General features: G+C 35.1%; 1 protein-coding gene across 1 annotated transcript in view; it reads right to left on the bottom strand.

The window, feature by feature from the left end:
* Positions 1-666: 666 nt before the first annotated feature.
* LOC114067667 (ryanodine receptor 2) overlaps positions 667-23,286 on the bottom strand; it is a 169,835-nt gene continuing 147,215 nt past the window's right edge. The window contains exons 76-87 of the mRNA XM_027903257.1: positions 22,833-23,051; positions 20,564-20,694; positions 19,877-19,919; positions 16,943-17,076; positions 12,599-12,659; positions 11,266-11,412; positions 9,614-9,748; positions 7,111-7,267; positions 5,229-5,293; positions 4,369-4,469; positions 2,916-2,967; positions 667-1,972 (exon numbers count right to left, since the gene is read on the bottom strand). Coding sequence (XP_027759058.1) covers positions 1,877-1,972; positions 2,916-2,967; positions 4,369-4,469; positions 5,229-5,293; positions 7,111-7,267; positions 9,614-9,748; positions 11,266-11,412; positions 12,599-12,659; positions 16,943-17,076; positions 19,877-19,919; positions 20,564-20,694; positions 22,833-23,051 — 1,341 coding nt within the window. The 3' untranslated portion in view covers positions 667-1,876. The remainder of the gene's footprint in view (positions 1,973-2,915; positions 2,968-4,368; positions 4,470-5,228; positions 5,294-7,110; positions 7,268-9,613; positions 9,749-11,265; positions 11,413-12,598; positions 12,660-16,942; positions 17,077-19,876; positions 19,920-20,563; positions 20,695-22,832; positions 23,052-23,286) is intronic.

Genomic DNA, 23,286 nt, shown 5'->3' with positions numbered 1-23,286 from the left:
TAACGATTAGCTACATATTTCTCTATAGAAGGGCAAAACCAAAATAGCATAATGTATCTGTGTGCCAAACAACAGTCTCATGTTGTACACCCAAAAAGAAATATAATTTCAATTCCACATTTGTAAATCTTATACACAAAACTCAGAAAGGCTGATCAAAGGTGTTTTATGAAGTTGTTCCAAATTTGGAATGAACATTTCAGACTGTGTGTGGGTGGTTTAAAACCTGAATATATATGTAGCTGCTATACCTGCCCCTTCCACTGTCATCAGCCTGTCCAGCCTCAGTTCTTGCAGAATTTGAGAGAATTTTGCCAAAATCCTCAAAATGATACCAATTTCAGCAATATTCACAGTCTGATGAACTGCAAGTCTAGCTTTTAAGAATGCAGAGTTACTATTTTTAATTATCATTTCTTTAGCTAATTTTTTTTAGGTATAACTGAATATTGATACAGACCATTTATTTTATGACAAAACTATGACTGGTAAAGAAATGAGGTGGGGAAACAGAACAGCAAGGAGTCGGGAGAAAAACAAAAACCAAAACTAATATCAGAACTTTTCACTGTGGAAACAGTAGCTAAATCCTATTTTGAAGTGGGTATAATTAATTCAGGGATTAATAAAAAGACTCCATAAAAAAGACCTCAAATGCTACCAGAACCAGCTTGTTTCCATTCTGAATGTCTCTTTTTATTTGTAAAGACTGGCATTACAATTGAAAAGGACTCAAAATGGAGAAATGTACACATCATTGGTGTTTCATGATGCAACTGATGGAGTCCCTGAATGGATATTGCTTCAGCTTTGCTTTTAAAAAATAATTTAACAAGAAAATCTTCAACTCCACGATCGATCACAGGTGGCAAAAATGAAACAAAAAGAAAGAAAAAAAGAAACCAAAATTACTGTCAAATCCATAACACATACATTGTTGGTTGATGACACTTTTTCCAGATGTACAATAAAGCCCACAACACTTTATTACTATGGATATAATTATTGTGAATGTTTTTTTCATGTTGATCAACTCGTTTCTGAAGGTTGGTTTTTTGATTGTTTTAAACTTGCATAATAAACATGCAATGAAACAGTTCTTGTTGAAGTGGTTTTTTTTGCAGCTCTCTTGTATTCATACAAAGATTTCATAAAGTAGCAGTGTTGTATCAGAGCATTACCAAAATAAGAGCAAAAGCTAAAGAGGAAGGTAAATGTGAAATGAACTTGATGAGAATAACCTAATCTTGTCCTGAGACACTCCAGTCTTATTAAAAAGATGTGCACAATCAAATCCCTTCCTCCCAAATCCACAAAAACCACAAAATAAATATTAACTTGGAAGAAAGGGAAGACATAAAGAAAAAAAAAAAAGATGTCATCATGCACTCATCTTCTGCATAGCTCAACCCACATATAGTAAGGCACTATTTCCCCACAACTTAGTGTCCACAACAATCTTTTACAGTGCTCTGTGAACTATATATAGTTCCTTCCAGGATGATGAAATAAACAGACTGAATGAGTGTTGCTACCATGTCACCCTACGTGTGATCTTAGAGACAAGGGCATCATCTGGCAGTTTCAGAAATAAGCTGTCTCAAGTCTCTACTTGTGTGTGCATGTTATGTATAGGGACATCTTGTCTGTGCAAGTGGTTGGTTTGTTTCCAGAGTTGCTGTAATTTTTCATTGTTCTTTACTCCAGTGTTCTCAAAGCAAATACACAAGAAAATAAAAGTGCAGTTGGGTCATTAAAAACAGAGCTTTGGTGCTCCAAAATGCACACAGCTTTGGGGATTTAAGAAATCTGTTATATATTCCCAAAAGAGCTGGGAAATACATTGACATTTTCATCCAGAAAACTTCATCTCTGCTTAGTTGAGCTGATCTTCATATTGTTTTCGGAAGCAATCACCAGCAGGGAAAAACTCCCAGCACCGTTCTTGGTACATTTTCCATACATATGATTCCTGAAAGAAACACAATTTAAATAATTTAACTTGATTTAATGAGAAAGCACCAACCACGACTTTTTTTTCCTTTGTTTATATATCACTTCACTCTTTTTGATTCTGTGTATGTCAAGTTGTTGCATAGCAACATCATTTTAATTATTTTGATCAGTTTAGAATAGCTTTCAGGTTTTTTCCTTAGGCAAGAAGCACTATAGAAATGCATAGAAGACAACCAGGTAGTTTGGTCCTTTTAGTATACCCAGGAGCACCACAAAGCTCAATTAAAGCCGGTCACAAGATAAATACCAAATAAATACCAAGATAAATAGCAAATTATCCCTCTCACCCAAATCTCAAGGGCTATGTATATGATACTATTCAGTTCTTTTGGTTTTCAATCTGCAACCAGGAACATTTGCTTAGTCAGCTGAAAGACTCTCACTAGGAAAAAAACCCCAAACAGCAGCCTGTAAATTTGATACTTTTTTTAATGACTTTCAGTATACTTCAACAAAGTTGAAGAAAGTACCAGAAGAAACCTCCAGGAGAAACTTCTCATAGGTTTAATTCCATAGACATGGAAGATTATTTATAGATGATAATAATAAAAGACAAAGACTGTTTAAAAAGAATCAACAAGGAGATATGAAGAGTGCTGCTTTCACAGGGTGCTTAAATGTTTCGTTTTCCATTATTTTTGCTTATAGTCTGTATTTACATTTTGTTAAAGTAACAACTTAAGAATAACAGGTCAGATAACAACATAGGAACAGAAAGTGCTACAGAATTGATACTCAAACTAACATTAAGCAACTAAAGTCCTAAGAATCGCTTAGAAGAATGAAAATTAAGTTCCACACCATGTAAAGAGCTATTCATTAGAAAACTCCTAGTTTTTCCAAGCCTGAATGATTTTCATTTTAGAATCAGTTGACATTCATAGAGTTGTTCAACCTACCTGCCCTGTATGCTCTGTCTCATCTTTGTTAATAAGATACATCAGAAAAAACCTACAAGCAAAGAAACAGATTTTATGAATACAGAATTTGGAAACATTAGGCAATCCACAGGGAGATGGATATTTTTCAGAATGTAGAGTGATAATACTGTACATGGACTTAAAAATTCCAGAGTTCTATTTATGATAATATTCTGAGACAGAGTAAACACACTTTCCTGACACTACTGACATTCAGTCATTGTTGAGTGAGTAGCATGCTAAAATACAAGAGATTAAGTTTGATTTACAGTAGTTAGCAACACAGTTTAAGTGAAGATTTTCTAAGCTTTCTAATCTGAAAATTACAATAGATATTTTCTTGCCCATGAAAACCCACCGGGAAGCAGACAGATAATGGTCATTTGAACTTTGTCTTTTTCCTCTTCCTACAATGAATAAGAAATGTTGAAGATGTCTCTTATGGAAATTATAGGTTGGGGACATTTTACTAATGTATGCAACTCAAGACCAACATGAGCATAAAAGAATTTATAATTTGACAAAAATCCCACCTTAGTCTTGGGGATTTGACATAGCTGACATTCACTAGGTGATAATTTCAAAGTTTCATTTATAATAGACATTCTCTTTGAACATATATGAAAACATAAAATATACACATAAAAATCCAGTTCCATGGGATGATAGACTGAAAAGTATGCTACAGTATGTTATTTGGGCAGCATTTATCAAGTAGGAACAAAATCCTACATGATGGCACTTTTAATGTACTTTGTTTGTTACAATCCATTCCCTGCATAGTGATAGCACTAGTATAAAATACACTCAGTCACTGGATTTTCATATGTGAGAGGAAATGACACAGTGGTTGTAGAACTGATAATTGCCTTTATTTCTAGATACAAAAAGACTGAGTTTAGTAGTCACTAGTGCTCTGCTTGGATTTCCAAAGGCAGACCTAATGCCCTTGGTTGATCCCTCCTGTCCCTAGCTCTTCATTCCAGTTCCCCTACCTCCCTTTGCCCTGGATTGTCTTACTCAGTCTCAGTACTCCATTCAACATATTTTGTCTAATGTAAGATTTCCCCTTTTTGCCTCACTTCTTTGCTCCTTGCTCCTCTCTCCATGAATCTTCAGGTCAGGTCATACAGTTCCTCTCTACCTTACGCACCACATTCAATTTTACAATGCCTCCAAAGCCAAAATACCAAGTTCCTGGCTTCCATCTACAACCTCACACAAACTTGGTGTGCCACATCCAAACTGGAAAGAAGGATTTGAAATTTGTTCATTCCTCACTGCCACTGGTACAGAACTATATATTCAGACAGCATGAGTGCACATCCAAGTCAAACAGTACTCACTCTTAGTTATGCAAGAGAGTTAATCAGGTACCTGCAGAGGCTGCAAGGTCATGAGTTAGTGAGGAGTTCATTTTTACTGTACTTACAGATAATTGGCCAAGTTGTGCTCCTGTAGTGTGTGTGTTTCAAAGCCATGGGGCACTGTATCAAAGTAGTCATTTCCTATTCCACAGATAAAGCACTTTGTCTAAAAGAAAGAATACAGAGCACTTTAACATTATATATAACCCTTTCCCAGCTTTGAGAAAAGGCCAATTTTCTTGAAAATGGCAATGCATCATATACAATATGTACTGAACAAAAAGGCTTTTCTTTCAATAATTGAAGGTGGATGCCTCAACCAAAACACTTGAGTAGAAGCTTAACTACCACCAGAGTAGTTACTTACTGCTAAAAAAGAAATAAAATCTTTGCCAGCTCTAAGTGAACAGGTATCAGGAGACAGAATGGCATACAGTAGTCACAGCTGACGTTTTAACACTAAGTAGCACTTATTGTAACACATGGCAATATTTACCCCAATGCCTGTTGTGCCTGTCCACCTGAAAGTGAATAAGCTTGAAGTCCAAATGGCAAAATGCAGTAGCTTTGCAACACTTTTCTGAGTTCTTACATTTATACTTCAATGCCAAAGTAGAAAAACACAAAATACAGGATACTTTCACACATAGATTAACTAAAGAAAAATACATCTGAGACGAAATGTAACATGACAGCGTTAATACCCTCTGTTAGAAACCTCTAGTTTGAAGATTCCAAAAGACTTAAACAGCCACTGACCTACAATTCATTATCATATACATTGTACGATATCAGACCATGTAACAGAACTGTATTTTCCACTTTGTTTAAAAAGCTATCCACTAAAACTAGATCACATTTTAACTGAAAATAGATATTAATGAAACCTGAAAATAAATAGTGTTCAGCCACTGGATGTTCTTACCTCCATATCTTCCTTAACTTGCTCTTGCTGATCTCTTAACTCACCAAAAGCATCAATAATTAAACCTAGGGTTTAAGTTAAAATTATTTACTTGATTAGATAGTTAATGTTCAAGAACTGTGACAATGATTATTTGGAAATCTAGGGATTATATGACTCTGACAAGGAATATTAAACGAGAATCTTATGCAGAAGTAACAGAAGCCAATATACACTCCAAAGACAACAAAAACAGCTCAATGCCTAAATTAAAATGAGCAAGCCAAAGAAAATGGTTGGCAGTAACATGACTGGCAGTACCATTTTGAATTATCAAACAGGACAACTTCTGTTTTATACCCAGTGCTATAATCTTGACTCAGTACAGTAAGACATAGTTTTACAGTGACAAAGGCCTTACTATAAAACAGTACTGTACTAAAAGAGTTCAGGAATTTGTTACACAGCAGATGCAGAGAGGCCCAGAGCTCTGTGCATCCTCTCTCATTATGGCAGTCATGTAGTACAAGGTTCCACTGTCAGAGCTCTATGGAAGTGAGGGGTCATTTCAGGGAGATAGAGAAAGAAGAAGAAAAAGAGCCACAAGCTATATGCCTCAAATGATAAATTCTTTATGATCTTCCCTTCACTTACTCCAGTACAGATAAGGACTAACTCCACAATCATTACTGACACCATGGTACTCAAATCTTGACAGTTAAGGCCACTATTTTCCAGTCACTCACAAAATGAAGAAACAATGAGTATGAGATACGCCACTTCAGGCTATAAAAAATTTGTCCCCTCCCCAAACCCTTTAAGAAACTTGTTGCTTGAGTAAGAGTAATAAACAATTTACCACAAGCTCAAATTTGCCTTCTGGATTTCCTTACAGTAAGTGTGAAAGCACCCTTAGTGCTGTCAAAATTACCACTGGTAGCTAACTGGTGGCTGACAGAAAGCAATGAGGTATCAGTATTTATAACAGCAAGCGAACCTAGCAAAAATCTTTACCTGCTTTTCCAAACTTGAGAATAAACTTCTACTAATTTGTGAAAATTTTAATTGAAAATTACATTCTGGGCATTTTTGACAATATTTTGGAAGTATAACATGTAAACAGATGTGGTCTTAAGTACTTTACATAATAACATTAAACATGATTATTGTATGCATAATAGAAAAGTCCCTGATATGCCAAAATTAAGTATCCACTATCCAGATTACAACAGCAAGACACATTATGAGTCAAATAGTTTCACTGAAATTCCAAAGCTAACCTAACAGCAGCTAACTTTCTGTTGTCATTATTCAGGCTATACTAAAGCTGTTTCATATCAAGCACCTTTCTTTACTCTTTGACACTGTTCAAGTACGAAGGCATCACAAAAAAACAGCTGTTTATATGTAAGAAAAGATTAAATCTCTTAAAGCTATGCCCCAATTTTCACACCACTACTACCATTCTGAAGATTTGTCAGTCAGTCAAGAACATTCCATGTTGGCAGGGAGAATACTGCTAGAATCTGCTACTGATTTTCTCCATGTATGGTTACATTGAAAGAAGATTATAAATTGCGTCACAAGATTTCTAAACACTCCTCTTGCTGATTTATAGGAAACTTTTAGAAAGAGCAATGAGAAGACAGAAACTGCAGTGAACACCAGTATTCTTAGAGCAAAATATTTAGGTTTTTTTCCATTGATCCACTTAGTGCCCATTGATTTTACAGAGACTTGGAAGAGCAGTGTACAGACAAAAGACAGCTAGGTGTGATTTACCATATAAATCTGTCCTTCATGATCTCCCCTGGTGTCCTGTATGAATCTTAGGTGTGGGATTACGATAGGATTAAGATCTTTGTACTGCTAAATAATCTTACCACAGGTTACAAACATATACCTTGGATAATTGCAAGCAAGATGACAATCACAAAGAAGAAGAAAGTGATGTCAAAGATAATCCGATAGATTTCATATTCATCTCCTGCTGGATCCTCTATTTCATCACCAATGCCTCCACCTGCACGTACTCCAACGTACATATGAAACATGTAGCACTAGAAAACAGGAAACAAAGGGACACAAAATTTGTCTGCAGCTAGAAGTAAAAATACCCACTGTTACAAATTCAGTAATTGGTAGAACTTGTCTATGGTCCAGGAACTATACCATGCCAAGTCATCTTTTTCTCTCCTTTGAGGTTTTGCACATTTCTGAGGGAGCTGAAATGCTGCTGTGCAGCTGAAGCTGCAGTACTTCATGTTCTGTCACCACATAGCAGCTCAATAAGTTCAAAAGTTCAACTACCAGAAGTCCAGCAGCACCCTGTGATTCATGTAAAATCATTTCAGCCATATACAATTAGGAAATATCACCACCACCACAGCCATATCCTTTTCCAAATTCCTAGCTCAAAAGTGAAAAACTTTCTCTCTTTTTGGTGTTTCAAACACAAATTTAAGAACAAACAATCAAAAACCCTCAACCTAAAACAAAACCAAAAAACCCAGTCAAACAAAAAACTTCTGTGAATGCTTGTGCAGAGAGCAAGCTAATGACTGAAAATATCTGAGAATATTGTGAAATTATCATCTGAAAACTGATATAATAGGTCTCTCAGTACAGTTATGATGTGGGATGCTAATATAAAATTTCCAGTTTATTATGTTACAATTTAATAAAAAATTATGATATCATTCTCTGGAGGTCTAGAGTAGGGGATTGGTTCTTTTTGTTTAAGTAGATTTGCAAACTACAGGTCCAGGGTTCTCATTCCTTATCAAAAAATAGTAATGACAATAACTAACTCCTAAAACCTACCCATACAAAAAAAAAATCCATTTTTCTATTTCTATGCCACAATATCCCCAAAATCCATTAGGTAAGAAATTGATATAGTAACATACAATGCTAAGCAACCATTGGTTGAAAAATCTAACAATTTCTAGAGATAACTTATATTCCACCACTGAAAAGTAATAATTAACTTAATGAGCAAACATAGTGTTAGTTCTTTAAAAAGTTTTCAAAGATATTTTTCTATTTCTAAAATAATTATATATTCTCTGTACCTTTTTTTAACATCCCAATGAAAATCTTACTGTTTTTACAAAAAAACAACCCTGATTTTATAGCATATCACATGTTATTCTAACTCATTCCTGTACAATACTATGGTCTTTTGATCAGGGTATTTTCAAAGAATTACAGAGCAGGTCAGGTCAGAAGAACTTCATGAAGTCTCTGCACCAAGAAGGGTTCACTACAATCTCAGGCAAAATTGCTCTGGGCTTTATACAATCAGGTCATTACAGCCTTCTGAGGATGCAATAACCTCTCCGAGCAACCAGATCCATTGCTTGGTTCACTTCAGTCAGAACACACTTTTCCACTTTATGTTCATGGTCTTCTGCCACGCACTTCCTGTTAAGAGCCTGAACTTCTCTTCCCAATAACCCCTGTGCAGGCACAGGGAGCTGCTCCTACACTCCATCCCACCCTGAAGCTTTCTCTTCTCCATACCAAACAAGCTCAATTCCCTCAGTCTCTCTTTCCATAGCAAGTGCTCCAGCACCTGAAATTTAATAGGCCTCCACTCAGTCACGCTCCTATATTTTCATTGTACTGAATGTGCTTAATGTCCCAAACCAAAAATACAGATGTACTACTCTGCTTCAATATTTTATCTATTTATTCAGCTTTCAAATGTTGTTGACTCCCTGGTAGTGGTTCATATGGCACAGCATACTGAAATATATTTAATGTCATTGTACATGATTGCTTTTAGAGGGATATTAAGTATGAGGCCTCTTAGAAACTCTTTGTGGTCAAAGCTCTACCTACCATTCACAACTCCAAAGCCTGGCACTGTCCCAGTAAGTACAAAATAATTTTCAGTGCTTCTGGGCACATGAGAGGCTTCAGTAACAGAATTACCCATTGAAGATAATCACAGCAACTTGTACTAAGAGAAACTGATGGATTTCCAAGCTTAAACAAGCATTTTGGTACCTGCATTACTTATGAAAGTCTTTGTCTATAACTCGCTCTCTGCCTGAATGGCCTCTAGAACCTCAAGGTTTCGAAGCACAGCCCTTTAACAGCTCAGCTCAGCTTTGCAGCTTATAGTTGGTTTGAGTTTTTTGAGAAACCATAGCAAAGTACAGTATCACATTTCTTCTATTCCTTTATAGATATGTTTGTTTAGCACACGAAGTTACTATGGATGTTCATTTAGCACACGCTAGTTGTTAGGGATGTTCATTACATTTGTTCCTTTGCCTTCAATTATAAATTTTCCTGCTTGCTGGCTAAGAATACAAACTGTATGCACAGGAATTACAGAAGGTCAGGGAAAAACAAACCATTTTAAGAAAAAATCCAGAGAGCAAAGTAAGACTTACTGTTAGCATATCATCACATTTCATGTCCGGCATATCACCATCTTCACTCTTGTTATAGAACTTGCGGAAAAAATTGAATGCCACCACCGTATACAAGTATACTACTACTGCCAGTAATCCCACCGTTAGGACAAGCTGGAAGACAAAATTATAGAATGGATATAACGTATTATATAATTGCAATTCATTATGTCAACTAATGTCATATGGAAAAAAATTTTTTACATTTATGAAATCCAATGTAAACCAAATGGTTCCTAGTATTTTAATATCTATCTCAGAAAAGCAGCAGCAAGTATCACACTGCTCATATGCAGCATCATTCAGATTTCACTTTGAGCTTTATGGAAAGCAGGTGAAAGGGAACTTCAGTAATCTATAAAAAGTTCCTTTTCACAGATAATGCTCCCTTATTTTATAAGTAATTTGCTAAAACTTGAAGACTATTTTAAACAGGTAGAATACTTTATTTTTTTTCAGGTGCAATGTGATTTCTTTCGGTTTTTTGTTCTTTTAAGAAATCTGAACTAAGAATTTAGGAAATTCTGTTCTTTAAAACGGAATGAATGCAGTGTGTTGATTGCTGTACCTTTTCAAAACACAAATTTTATTCTGCAAATCCAACCGAACTTTGTCACATAAATCAAAACAAGTTTATTAAGGTGAATCCATACTTAAGTCTTCTATACATTATGTGCTTCACAAGCTATTTTGAAATATAAATTGTGTCCATTTAAATGTGTATTACTTCTTAAAAAATGTTGACAAGGACAGTGCATTTGAAGACAGAATTAAACTAAAACAATCATCTTTTGAATTAAAAAAAATTATTGCTAATGATTTTATGTTTCTTTAGTATCTATTGCTTAAAACAAAAGGGAATAAAATTAAAAAACCTGAAAAATAACTTGCTACTGATAAATTTAGAACTGACACTTTTTACCAGACTTCTAAAGCACCTAAATTTGATATAGTCAGAACTGAAGTTTCATCGTATTACAACAGCATGTAAGTATATACAACAGAGAAAACCTTTATGTTATCATTCCCAGCTCACTTGAATAAGAATTATATTAGCTGCCTTGCTTGAAGATCTTCTGATCAGACCAAGGATGGCTTTTTCATAATTTGAAATTGTTTACAAAATTCCTTTGAAATTGTAAGGCCATCAGCCTTGAGGAACACCGAGTCTCAGGTTACATTAAATGCCATTTCTACATTAGATCTCAGTAGATAAAAAGCCTTGGTAATTTATTTTTTTTTACTTAAACCAGAAATGCAATTACAGATTTTATAGTTTCTTTAGGAAAAGATTTCTTATCATCTGAGAGCTGAGTTTCTCAAACAGTCCTCTAACAGTATGAGTAATAGTGTCTCAAGTAGACATTTCTTTAGATGAAACTTGAAAAAAAATTTAAATAGCAACTTTATGATACAGTTGCTCAGAACAGCTAGAAACTATCATACATCCCAGTCCTGTTTTCTTACGAGTATAAACCCGATCAACCAGTTTCCTCACCAGCTCTAGTTCTACAGTTCATGATAAAAGAACAATTCTGTCAACAACCTGCAGAGCACCTGAATTAAGTCATGAAGTGATCTTCCCTACATACTCCTTAAGTAATAAAGCTGAAAAGAGATGAAGTTGATACCTGTTTGCCATTGTGGGTCACTGATGACAGGATAGTTCGTAATGTCTTGAATCCCATTGCAATGTCAAGGAGATGAGCAGCAAAGAAAAAATTGTTGTAATGGCCAAGGACTGACATGGTCATATACCACGCCAGGTAAAGGAAAGACTAACAGAAAAAACAAGAATATTCAAAATAAAACTCATGATTTTCACCTTTAACTTAATTCAAAGCACTAACGAAAGATAGAATTTTCACAAATGTGATCTTCTTTAAATAGAAGACAGTTCTGCTTTTAACATAGAATTTTCTAGAGATCTAGAGATTAAATACTCAAATATTGAGTTCACAAGACATAGGCAAAATTGAGAAATTCAAAACTTAAATTGTAAAAAGTCATTTTGAAATTGTTAAACCCATAATTTTCATTGTTTCTACTGTAAAAAAAAGTTTTTCTGACTTAAATTATTTTTTTATTAATTTCTAAATGATTAAATTAAAATATTACTGGTATAAGGTAGTTAAATGATAGGACTCTGCAAGAACAAAAGAAATTTTAAACATATAAATATTACTTAAGTAGTTTACTATTACCACAAATGTACACTTCATCTTTTCCTCTATCAATTAATTTTTATTGCACTTAAAGACAAGTACTTATTTATAAGAGAAATTACAGTCTGTTCCTTAATAAAAAACAAACACTAACTGTTTACAGATCATTTTGTCTCTAGACCTAGAGATTTATTGTTCACTTTTCCTGATTACAGTCTGATTACACTCTCATTCTCAGCCAATCCTAGTTCCAAAACAGTTTTTTCCCCAATCATCTTTCTGACACAAAAATAAGCTGTTAGTCAAGCAATAATCATAATAATTAATAATCAAATCAGACTCTCCTTTCCAAATTATTGAAATAATCTGCAAACTGATGGCACATATTACTATCAGTCTAAGTGATACAAATTTAGCAGTTCCAGATACATTAACTATATTGATCTGACTGTATTCCAGGAATATTCAAGTGTTCACAGAATTTATGAACATCAGGAGAAATGGCAATTAGTATTTATATGGTCAGTTTTCTAATTGTATAATGCAGTATTTGCTCATTGCTTCTAATAAAGCATATCAGAAGGGGGGCAGGAATTGCCTGAGGTTCTATAGACTGTTACCAGCATTACTATGAAAATATTTTGACAATGTCTTTTTAAGCTTCCAAGATTTTCTCCATGTAGTAAAATAAGTCTAATCCAGAGTATTTCATACCTCTCATTGAAACTCTTTGTGTTAGCCAGTGCATATTGCTTTTTAGAAAGTGAAAATACATATCTGTATATACTGAGAAACTTACATTATCAGTGAAAACAACTCCCAATTTCCACATCTGATACTTCACATCAATGGAATTTAGCCTGTAAAAATATGCAAATAAATTGCATTTTATAGCAAAACACAACCAGAAAATATGCAACACAATCTGTAGAAAGTGTATTGTCACACAAGAGGAGGCAACAGCTGATTTATTTCTCCAAAGCTGAAATATTATAGAACCTTGTTCTAATTCACACTGTTACCCTTGAATGGACCTGTCCAAAAAAAAACCCCAAAAAATCTGAAAACCAAATTCATAAATAATGTTTTGGATTCATCAGACCTAATGCTGATTGACTTCCACAATGTTATCGCATACATGCAAATGATATGAACTATCTTTATAATCCAGGGAGAAAAAGAGATTTTGCTTTTTAAGGGAACCCATCCAAGCCTAAAGTAGCTGTCAAAAAAGATGGCAGAATTTGCCCCACAAAATGCCAATTCTTTACCTTAGTTGTGATAGCATACCTTGGGTCACACAATTAGATTACATTAAAGACAGATGAGTTTAAGTCAAATGAATCTCAGAACTTTTTTTCTTTGCTTTTGCCACTTATTTATTGAGGAATAAATGTGAATAAAAAGGAAATATATACTGAAAGCTTTTGCAGAAAAGGACCTGAGGCTCTAGTGGACTGCAAGCTGAACCTAAGTCAGCAATGCACCCTCACTGCAAAGAAGGCTCCTGTCCTCCAGGAGGAGTTGCATTGCCAGCAGGTCAAGGGAGGTGACCCTTTCCCTCTAACTCAGCACTGGTGAGGCCATGCTGGGGATGCTGGGCTCCCAATTTCTTCCACAGCATTTGCTGCTTTGTTACATTAGCCAGTTACCCTCTTCTACTGCTCTCCTCTCTTGAATAAATTTTTATATTGTATAGACTGATAGTGTAAACCATGTTCTTAAAATTTTTCCCTTGTATTCCTTTAAGTAATACCTTTAGGTATTATTCTCTGCTTACTCTAACAACACAAATATATTTTTTTTTGTCCCTCTATAGCGAAGGGATACAACTAACTTAACAAACAAGATGGACACCATTTTTGCTTTTAACAGGATCTTGCCTTCCTTAGTTTTTGATATTTTCTTTTAGAAAAGGTTTGGATCATCTGTATTATAGTGACACAAAAAAATTCTAAACCTGAATCACAATTTAAGAACATATATAAATAATAATTCTCATAATTCTATTTTTGTTGTGTATGAAACATGATGGACAGGACTGCTGATGGACAAGCAGGATACCCTCTCATGAAATGAAAACCACCCCCCCCCGCCCAACACCAGGGGGCTTATCTCTAGTCAATTTAATTTGATGGTTTTATAGTTTACAAACAGCAATAGCTTTAGAGGTCCTAAAAATAATGTGAATATTGACCTATATGGAAAAAGGCACTGAATGTATTTTTATTTGACTTATTTCTGCATCATTGTTAATCCTGCAGTGAAAACCATAGCGGGTATAAATCTTGAGACTTTAGGTGTAAAAACTACTGCAGGTAAAATTCCTTACTTTTTCACTAGCCGTTATGAGCAAGAGGCAGAGGGAAGTCCACTAGTTTTCCAGAGGAAATATTGTTCTCCATGATACTATATAATATTAACAATGGAGTTATCTGGTCCAGAATCCTTTAAAAACCCAGGTTATTGCTTCTCATGACAAAAAAGAACAAGACCTTTAAACTTCTTTCACATTCTGAGGCCAACTGCCCATATTTTTTGTACAGTTCTAATTTATGATATGGTTTCACTTCTCACCAACCTACGAAAACTTCAGATCTTCCAGGAGAAAATTATTTACATTTTTTCTATTCTTGAAAGTGGAAGAATTCTTCTAGCATGAGCATTTGACAGAAGCCCCACTTATTTTCCCCCCAAATCAGCCTTATGTCACTGCTTGCTGCAAATGCTTGAGCCTTATATTGACTCTGACTAGACTAATGACCACAAAACAACAGCAGTTAGAAAGGTAAAGGGACAGGGAGGTGGCACCTCTGATAATTCCTTTCACATTTGTGGCTTCCATATTATTCTCCCAAATATACTTCATCCACCATGCATCTAGTTTAACACATCCAAAAAAGCAACTAATTCAACAGAAAAACAGCACCGCTGTCTCAGTGTGCAAAATTTAACTGTCTTTACTGTCTAATCCACAACACAGTTCCACTGCACTATCCTCCTTAGTTGGTTATATTTAAATAATACTGAAATATATTTAAATAATTATTTAAATATTTCAATACATATTTATCAATTTTAATAAATATACTTTAAAAATACTCAAGACTTCATCCAGGAGCTGGATGGCTCTTCCAGAGTCAGTACACTGTGGATTTTTTTAATGCAGTTTATCAATAGGATGGGCAGGAGCTTCTGACAAATCACGGTCCCTGCAAGTAGAGTGCTTTAAGTCCCTTGCAGAAAGACAGATGGGAATCCCAAGCTATTTTCCCAAAAGAAAAGGGAAGAAACTGTAGGATTTAGGGGTCAAGGAGACAGAAGAAAAACCTGTTCACTTGTATTGGAAATGAAAATGCTACACACTGAAATTCCCTTCTGTGTTGTGAGAGACATGGGTATCAGTTCTGGCCTCAGTCTACATCACCTCCTCCTGGCACATGTAGAAGTAGCAACTTCTTCTAGAGCTGTGACCTGGATCTATGTCATACCATCCTCTATTTTATTCACAAAGTACCACAGCAAGGGTTTAATTCAAGCGCTTTTCCCACCTCTCTCTTCACTGTGCTGCAAATATATTTCAAATATTTAATCGGGAATATGTGCAAGTTTTAGTAGCTTCATTAGTGCTAATTTCAGAAACTGTTAAAAATAGGATAAATGTACCTTTCTGAAGCATATATTTTTTATGCAAATGGTTCTGTAAATTTTTTGTCATAGTTGTTTATTTTCCGACAACATATTAATCTGTTATAAGTATGGAATGATTTCTCCAGGGAGAACATGAAAGATGGATGAGGTCATAATTTTTTTTTTAACATATAACATGGAGAAGATGTTAGAAATGTAAAAAAACCAGGTATGCTTCAGGCATGATTCTTAAATTAAGTATTTCATCAGCCTTCTCCAGCTGTTTCAGTGTGGTCTGTTTCCTCAGAAACATTATTTCAGTTTTTTCCCCTCATATGAATCATGAACAGACAGGGAAGGGAAAGTAGTTTTATTTTGGTTTTATACCAATAAAAAAGTTCTGAAACTCAAGCATGGCTCTACTACATTTTATTATATATATATATAATTTTATTTTTTTTTCCCCTAAACTCAAGCATGGCTTCTAGTATAATCCAGCAGCAGAAAAGAGCATGTAAGAAAGTATTCTGCAAAGTACTTCTGCCACAATATTAAATTTCACTTAGTACTGAAATGCCACAGAGCCCTCGAGCCTTATCACTGCACCTGGTTGCCTGTCCAGTTAGACTACAGGTTAATTAATATCCATCTTTTATAAAGATGGACAAAAGATACATCTTTATAAAATCAGCCCTTGCTTCAGTGCAATTCTAATCTACCAGTGGTCTGTCTACTTCTTGCAATCCTTGCAAACCCATATATAAAACGTTGCTTTTAAAGAAGCTACAAGTAAACCCTTACACAAAAATTTCTGTAGCACTAAAATTCCATTTGTTAAATTATGTTCTATGTAGTTGAATACCTTTTTTATAACACAGAACTGGAAAAAAAAAAAAAAAAACATTTTTGGAGTGCTTTACAAAAACTAAGGTTGCCCCTGCCCTACGAAGGGAAATTTATTACTCTAAATGTCAAGGGACTTTTCTTCATGTCTGTCTCTCAAATGATAAGCAAATCTACTGTTTAGGGAAAACAAATTACAAAAGGATGTGAATACTAATCATCCAATTCCAATTCCTAGATTTTACTGTTCACTAGCACTTAAATTTATTCCATAATTTCTTTATAAACAGAACACAGAGTGCCAATTTTGCCCATTCTTTCCATCAGAGTTGAACTGAGAGAATGGTGAAAAGGAGTTTCCAGCCCAGTCATAATGACACCATCAAAACAGGGGGAATGTTGCAATATGCAAGCAGCTGTGCACTGAACTAAATCTTCGTAAACAAAAAGCAGAGGAATCCTGCAGATATGTTGTCTATAATGAAATAAATTTGCTATACCATTCAACGTAAGAATTATCTTATACAGATACACATAAATGAGCAAAAAATGTGTTTTGTCTGAATGACAAACCTTGAACACTTGATTTTTACTTATAAAAAAAGAAAACAACATACCAAGCACCGCAACAAAAACCAATCACACAAACAAACTGGAGGTAAATGCTTACACAGCAGAAAAGGAGCTATCCTTCTTTGGTTTCTTCTTTTCTCGAGCATCACTAAAATCGAGAGCAGCTTTGTCCATTCCTAGTAACTCACTGATCCTGTCACGGCCATAGAACTCACCATATTTATCCATGACCTAAAGTCAGAAGCAATATTGAAGAATAGTCATCAGTTGGGTAGATAAGCTGTTCTTAAGCCTGGTTCTGAAGACAAGAGGTTTAAATATATGATATTTCCCATCTGTTTGTTTCCATCTGCTTATCATATCAGTCAGTAATGCTTTTTTTTTTTCTGCTCAATTGCAATCAATTCAGTAGGGGCAAGATGTGGGTGCCACACAATCACAGAATGGGTCAGGCTGAAAGCGACCACAGAGGGTCATCCAGTCCAACCTTCCTGCTCAAGCAGGGTCATCCTAGAGCACATGGCACAGGATTGTGTCCAGGCAGTTCTTGAATATCTCCAGTGAGGGAGACTTCACAACCTCTCTGGGCAAAAGATGTATCAAACATAAGATGTTTCTACTCATTTAACAAAACCAAGAAGAGTAATGTTTTCTAGCAGCAGGAGAGTAACTAAATCTATGTCATCACTGACAGAAAAAAACCCCACTGTGAGGTCACACAGAAAAGAGATGTTTGAATATCCTATCTTCATGAAAAGCTCTGATTAAATAAGATTTCTCAAAGACAATATTTGATCCTTGTTATAATTTTAAGAAAAAAAAAAAACCACCATACTTTTTCTGCTTAAATAGGTTTTTTAATAACCCAGATTTCTTGATAATTTTAAGTTTTTATCTTTTAAGAGGAAGTGCTTCATTTTAAAATAGGAATGAAAAATATCCTCTCTTATAAACTACTCCATTTAAATATTTTATGATGATTTTTATTAGTTAACAATGCAATAAAACTATAATACACATAAAATATGGAGGAGTCTAAAGATCGTGAACATAGAGTTACAGCTAAAAATTATTTTCAGGGAATTCAAACTATTCCCTATCTCTATCTTACAAAATTTAACATGTTTCAAAAGAAGTTTGTCTGGAAATGAACATTTACTTGCTCTCATTCTCACTGAACACGGAGCTCCTTCCTAAATATTATGTGTCTCTTCTCATTTTAAAAAGAATACTCAAAGAAATACAAAATTTTGGATAACAAGATCATAACTGAGTGACTTCTAAAAAATGAGGTGGTAGTTTACCAGCTTTCTAATAAGCAATGTTTTAAATTTTTATTGATATTTTTGGAGATTTTTAGAGGCAAGCCTTCTTTGTAACATGCCCAAAAGCAGTGCTTCATGACCAGGAATTATTCTCCCAGCTGGGGATTACGGTAAAAATATATATAAAAGAAAAAACTCTTTGCAAAGTAGTGTTATTTGAAGGCACTTAAATCTACACAGAGCAGTTCCTCAGCTGAAGATAAAGTACCACATCTTCCACACAATTCAAAACCATTCTCCCTTCCTTTCAATAGGAGCCTTCCTTGACCTAGTACCTTGACAGAAGCGATGTAGAATTTTATTTCTTGAGTACTCTGTGTAAGGTACTCCCTCCTCTTTGCTTAGATAGACAGATAGAAATCTGTATGTAACAACTTAAAATGTGGGGAAAAAAAACAGTTTCAACAGCAAAATGAATACACAATTGAAAGGAATTTTTTGTCAGGTTGGCCTAAGACTGTTACAAAGCAGAAGAGCTAAGAGCATTAAAAAAAGACATGTTTCCAAAAGTATGACACAAGATTGACATTAAATACTGTGAAGGAGAGTTAAATCCAATCCAGCAACATGAAAATCCTCTTTTTCAATTGTGACAAAACACACTAATACTTGTATTCTTGCTGTAAGCTATGGTACAAACATTAGATTTATTTCTTCAGAGCAAGCTGAGAAAACATTTGAAATAGCATTTGTAAGCAATGAGTCTCTGCTCAGAGAGGATTTTTTGAGAGAGGGATTGTTAGGTTATGTGATAAACACTCACCTGCACATCCACAAAGGACCACAGAGACACAACGGTTGGGGGAGAGTCCTAAGAATACCTTGCCCAGTTAGTCCCAGGGCCATCAGCCCATTAAAGGCCCATTTCCTTGAGCCTAGAGGAGTACAGGGGCACAATGGCAGGCAGGAACCCAAACTGCAGACACCAAATGAATGGATGCTCTGCCTGGTCCCTCCCAGGGCTGTCCCAGGAGAGTCTCAGACCCAGTGTTCCAAATCTAAAACCCATCAAGATAAGTCCTGGGTAGTAACTCTCAAGGTAACCTTTCAAGACCAAGAGGATTACTGCCAAGGAATGTATACATTATGTATCCCATAAATGAGTTATGGGAGTTACAAGGAGGAAGCAAAGATGAAGAAAGGGATGGATTTAGGCGATTTGGGGAGGCAAAAGTGTGAGAAAACAGAGCAGCAAGGGACAAAAAGGGCCAGATGCATGTATATACTCTTCTGGTAAGTACAGTTGTCTGATTATGCCCTGTGCCTAAATACTTTAATCTGTCCTGTCTTCTTATTGATTCTATTCTAATCTATTGGGTGAGGGACTCTCTATTGTTTGTGTATGAAAGTGAATACATAAATACACACAGACAAAACATTTTACACAATTTTCGATAAGCATGTATGCTTATCGTGTATACAGAAATTCTTCACATAATTTCATGAATGTATTTGAAATCTTGTTTTATACAACAAACTATGTGCAGAAAGAGTTTGAAAGAATAACTACCCAAACCACTCGAAAGTAGTTGTAAGAATGAGGTGAAAAAGGAATTCTGTTCATTTTAAAATGGTAAACATCAAAATTTACACTGAATTAAAGTTATTTTTCAAAGAACTGCAGTATGCATTTCTTCAAACACGAAAAGAAATATGCATCAGAATTTTATTTCACCTTTGTATATGTTTTTTAAAATAATCCTTACCTTTCTTTTCACAAATTTGTCCCAGTAGTTATTTGGAAAAGACCTGAAAAACACAGATAAACAAGATTACATTTTAGACAACCATGAGAAGGTGCAGTAGTTACTAAGAGACCATAAAAATTACATAGTTTGTTTCCAAGAGGCTCTTTGTAGTGTCTATCACCAGGTAGTCATTTGTGAAGCTGCCAGAACAAAAGCTGCCAAATGGTGTTCAGCCTACCATGTAAATGTGGCTTGAGAAGAGCAGCAGAGGCAATGCCTGCAGACAGGGTTCTAAAGAAGTTACATCTCACAGCCCCACCAGCCAGAGAGTCAGAACTTTCAATATGCTCCTAAAGGAGAGCCTTCAAGAGACACTGAAAGGATGCAAAGCACAGTTCACTCTCGAACTGACAGCAATATACAGCCATCATCACTGTGCTTGCCAAAAGAAACTTTGCATTTTTTTGTCTTTTATGGAACAGAAACAATTTTAAAGCAAAAATCTAGGAATTAATAAGACTAAACAGTAACACTAAAAATAATAGTAATTATTAGCCTAACAGGTGCCTGAAATATTTTGTATATTTTTGTATATCCTTGCTAGAAATACGTCCCTAAAAAGCTGGATGATCAAGTATACAGTTGTGGAAATAGAAGAACAATTCCTTGCAAGGTTATAATGAGACAGAGTAAGTAAAAACTCACTGTGTGTTGATTACAAGCCTATCCCATTGTCCCTTAATATCATCTTCTGATGGCTGTTCAGTTATATATAGCCCATCAAATTCCAATTTCCTTGCCACTTCCTTTTCTCTCTTAAAAATAACCAGTGGAACCTGCAGTTGAAAAAAAAAAATTACAGGAATTATTTAAAATGCACTGACATGTCTGCAAACTTTTAAGAAAAGGTGGTTGTTATGAAAAGTTAAGTATGAAAACTGAACTAAGAAAAAAAATAGTATTTAAAAATATAATAAAAGACTTGACAATTGCCCAGAACACTGAAAAGGTATTGATGCACAAGGATCATTAGGTAATTCAGAATCATTAAACTGCAGTGTACCAAACAGTCATGAAAAGGCAGTCAAAATCCCTGAAAAGGGATCTTTCAAATAAAAATAGCTTTTCAGTGCTATGGATTACAGTTAGTCAAGTGAAAGAGAGCTAAAATAAGATCTTTTTTTAAATTCTTAGAAACTCTAATTCCAAGATTGACTTGGGATCACACTTTCGGATTTCATTTTGAAACCCAGAGATGCCAGATTTTGCCTTTTATTTGTTAAAGAATTCTTGAGGTTTCACAGTAGGAAACAAAGTGGTTTCACAGCACAGAGGAAGGAAATTTATAAGCAGTAAAAAAGAAAAATCACATTCAATAGACTTGATTGTTAGCAGCTGAGACACTTAACCAGTAAGTATCAGGCTTTACCCACAACTCTCTTTCATCAGAAGAATGACATTCAAAAGTACAGTCTGAGAAGGCAGATGTAAACAGCGGCCCCAGCAGAGTGGATTTTTCTTAGAAACCTGTTATCAACAAAAAACAAACCCTACTCTTCCCTGGAACTATTTCACAGGTCCCCAAAATGCACCCACCCTGCATTACCTACCTTGACTATACTACTACTCAAGAGTGGATATGAGTATACTGAAATAGTAATCATAAAATTAGGACTACTCAAGCAACATGGTGATTACATCAGGTACAATGAAAATGTTCCAATACTATTTTCTAATAGTTAAATGAGAAAAATTTAGTGGACTTTATGCTGAGCAATCTTCTGAAGTAAATCTATCCCATACAGGCCTGCAGTTATGAAGATTTTGGATTTCAAAATCTTCAAAGATAGAAACTGAAACCATATTTGGACTTTTCTTCAGAGTTTCAGGATTAGAAAGAAGGCAATTGATCATGACAAATAATGATAACAATGCTTTTCCCTTCCAATCAGAGAATAAATGTAGTTTGAAATAAAATGTGGCAAAGTAGCATAAAAAGTCATAGTAAAAAAAACCCAAAACATATGGGGTGGGAGAAGAGAACATCTCAAAACCCAGAAGTCTAAGCTTTCATATTGCATGGCAACCCATGCAACAAGAAAATGTTGTCATATTTAGTGGTCTGCAGAGACACTTAAGGTAGAGGTGTAATGCAGTAATATGATGAACATTTCCTTCTACTAAAAATGCTGATCATGTCTTTAGCACAGAAAAAGTATTATCAATTAAAAGAGGAAAGTAAAAATATCACGGACCCCATAAGATACTATAAGGACAAATTAGCAGCCATACTGGGTCATAGCAGAGGTCCATTTAATTTAGCACCATCCTTCACTTTGATCTTTAGCTTATGCCTTGGAAGAGTGTAAAAATAGGGGAAGTACATTGCATATATATTTCTCCCAGGTTCAGAGATTGATGGCATTTGTTTTTCTTAAAAAACAATCAGCATTTTGCCAATAAAAGTCACATCTTTATTTTTCACAGCCTTATCAGAAATCTTCTGCAAGATATTCCTTGAAAGATGCTTAAGTCCCTGCCAAAACACTACCACCAGTGTGTGTGTGTGTGTGTATGAAAAGTAGACATTTGTACAGCCACAATATGCAGCAGCAACAGGCCAAAATGCTGCATGCTTTTCAAACAACCCAGATGACAGACTAGTAATACAAATACTGTCATCTATCTTCCTCTGGTCATGTGCATTCACACCTGGTCTTTCACAGACACAAGCAGCTTTTGATAGAACGTACTGCTGTAACTGTCTGGCTGACAGCAAATCAGACTCTGGCGTGTAACTTTCTGAAAACGCACATCAATTTCTGTTTACGTTACACTAACAAAATATGATTTCTTTACATGATCTCCCAACCTGCTTAAGTAAGATTACTATGACTTTATTTCAATTTATACCACTCAACAGATAAAATAGTTTGGACCTAGAATATAAAAGAAAAATTCAATTTTTTCTTACTTTCAAACAGTAATACCCTATGATACAGAAGAATGAGATGACTGTGTGTAGGATGGCCAAAATCCGCAGTGTGGGCTCCATGTAGCCACTGCTTTCTTCCAGGACATAATGCACTGCAATGACCCTCTCATCATCGCTTTCCAGGATGTTCAACTTGGTGCTTTCACCATCAGATACCACAGGAAGTTCCTTTTCTTCTGTCACAGCAGATGTGGAGACCTGTTTAAATCACTTAATCTTAATATTCCAGCTGTATTTCCTTTGACATGAGTTTTACAGTAATACAAGCTAAGCAGTATAGCTGAAAACAATGATACCAAGGACAATACACTTGTAAGACTTTTTTTGCATAAAAATGTCCACAAAGAATACCTTAGTGAGACCTTTTTTATCTTGTTACACCAGTCTGTGATTGTGTGCTTAGTGTGCTTTTTCTTTTTTTTTTCCCCACTCT

This window comes from Empidonax traillii, unplaced genomic scaffold, assembly GCF_003031625.1.
Source record: "Empidonax traillii isolate 1590-97213 ecotype Southwest subspecies unplaced genomic scaffold, ASM303162v1 scaffold952:size333442, whole genome shotgun sequence".
Classification (NCBI taxonomy): Eukaryota; Metazoa; Chordata; class Aves; order Passeriformes; family Tyrannidae; genus Empidonax; species Empidonax traillii.
This window is presented reverse-complemented; position numbering and strand designations above follow the sequence as displayed.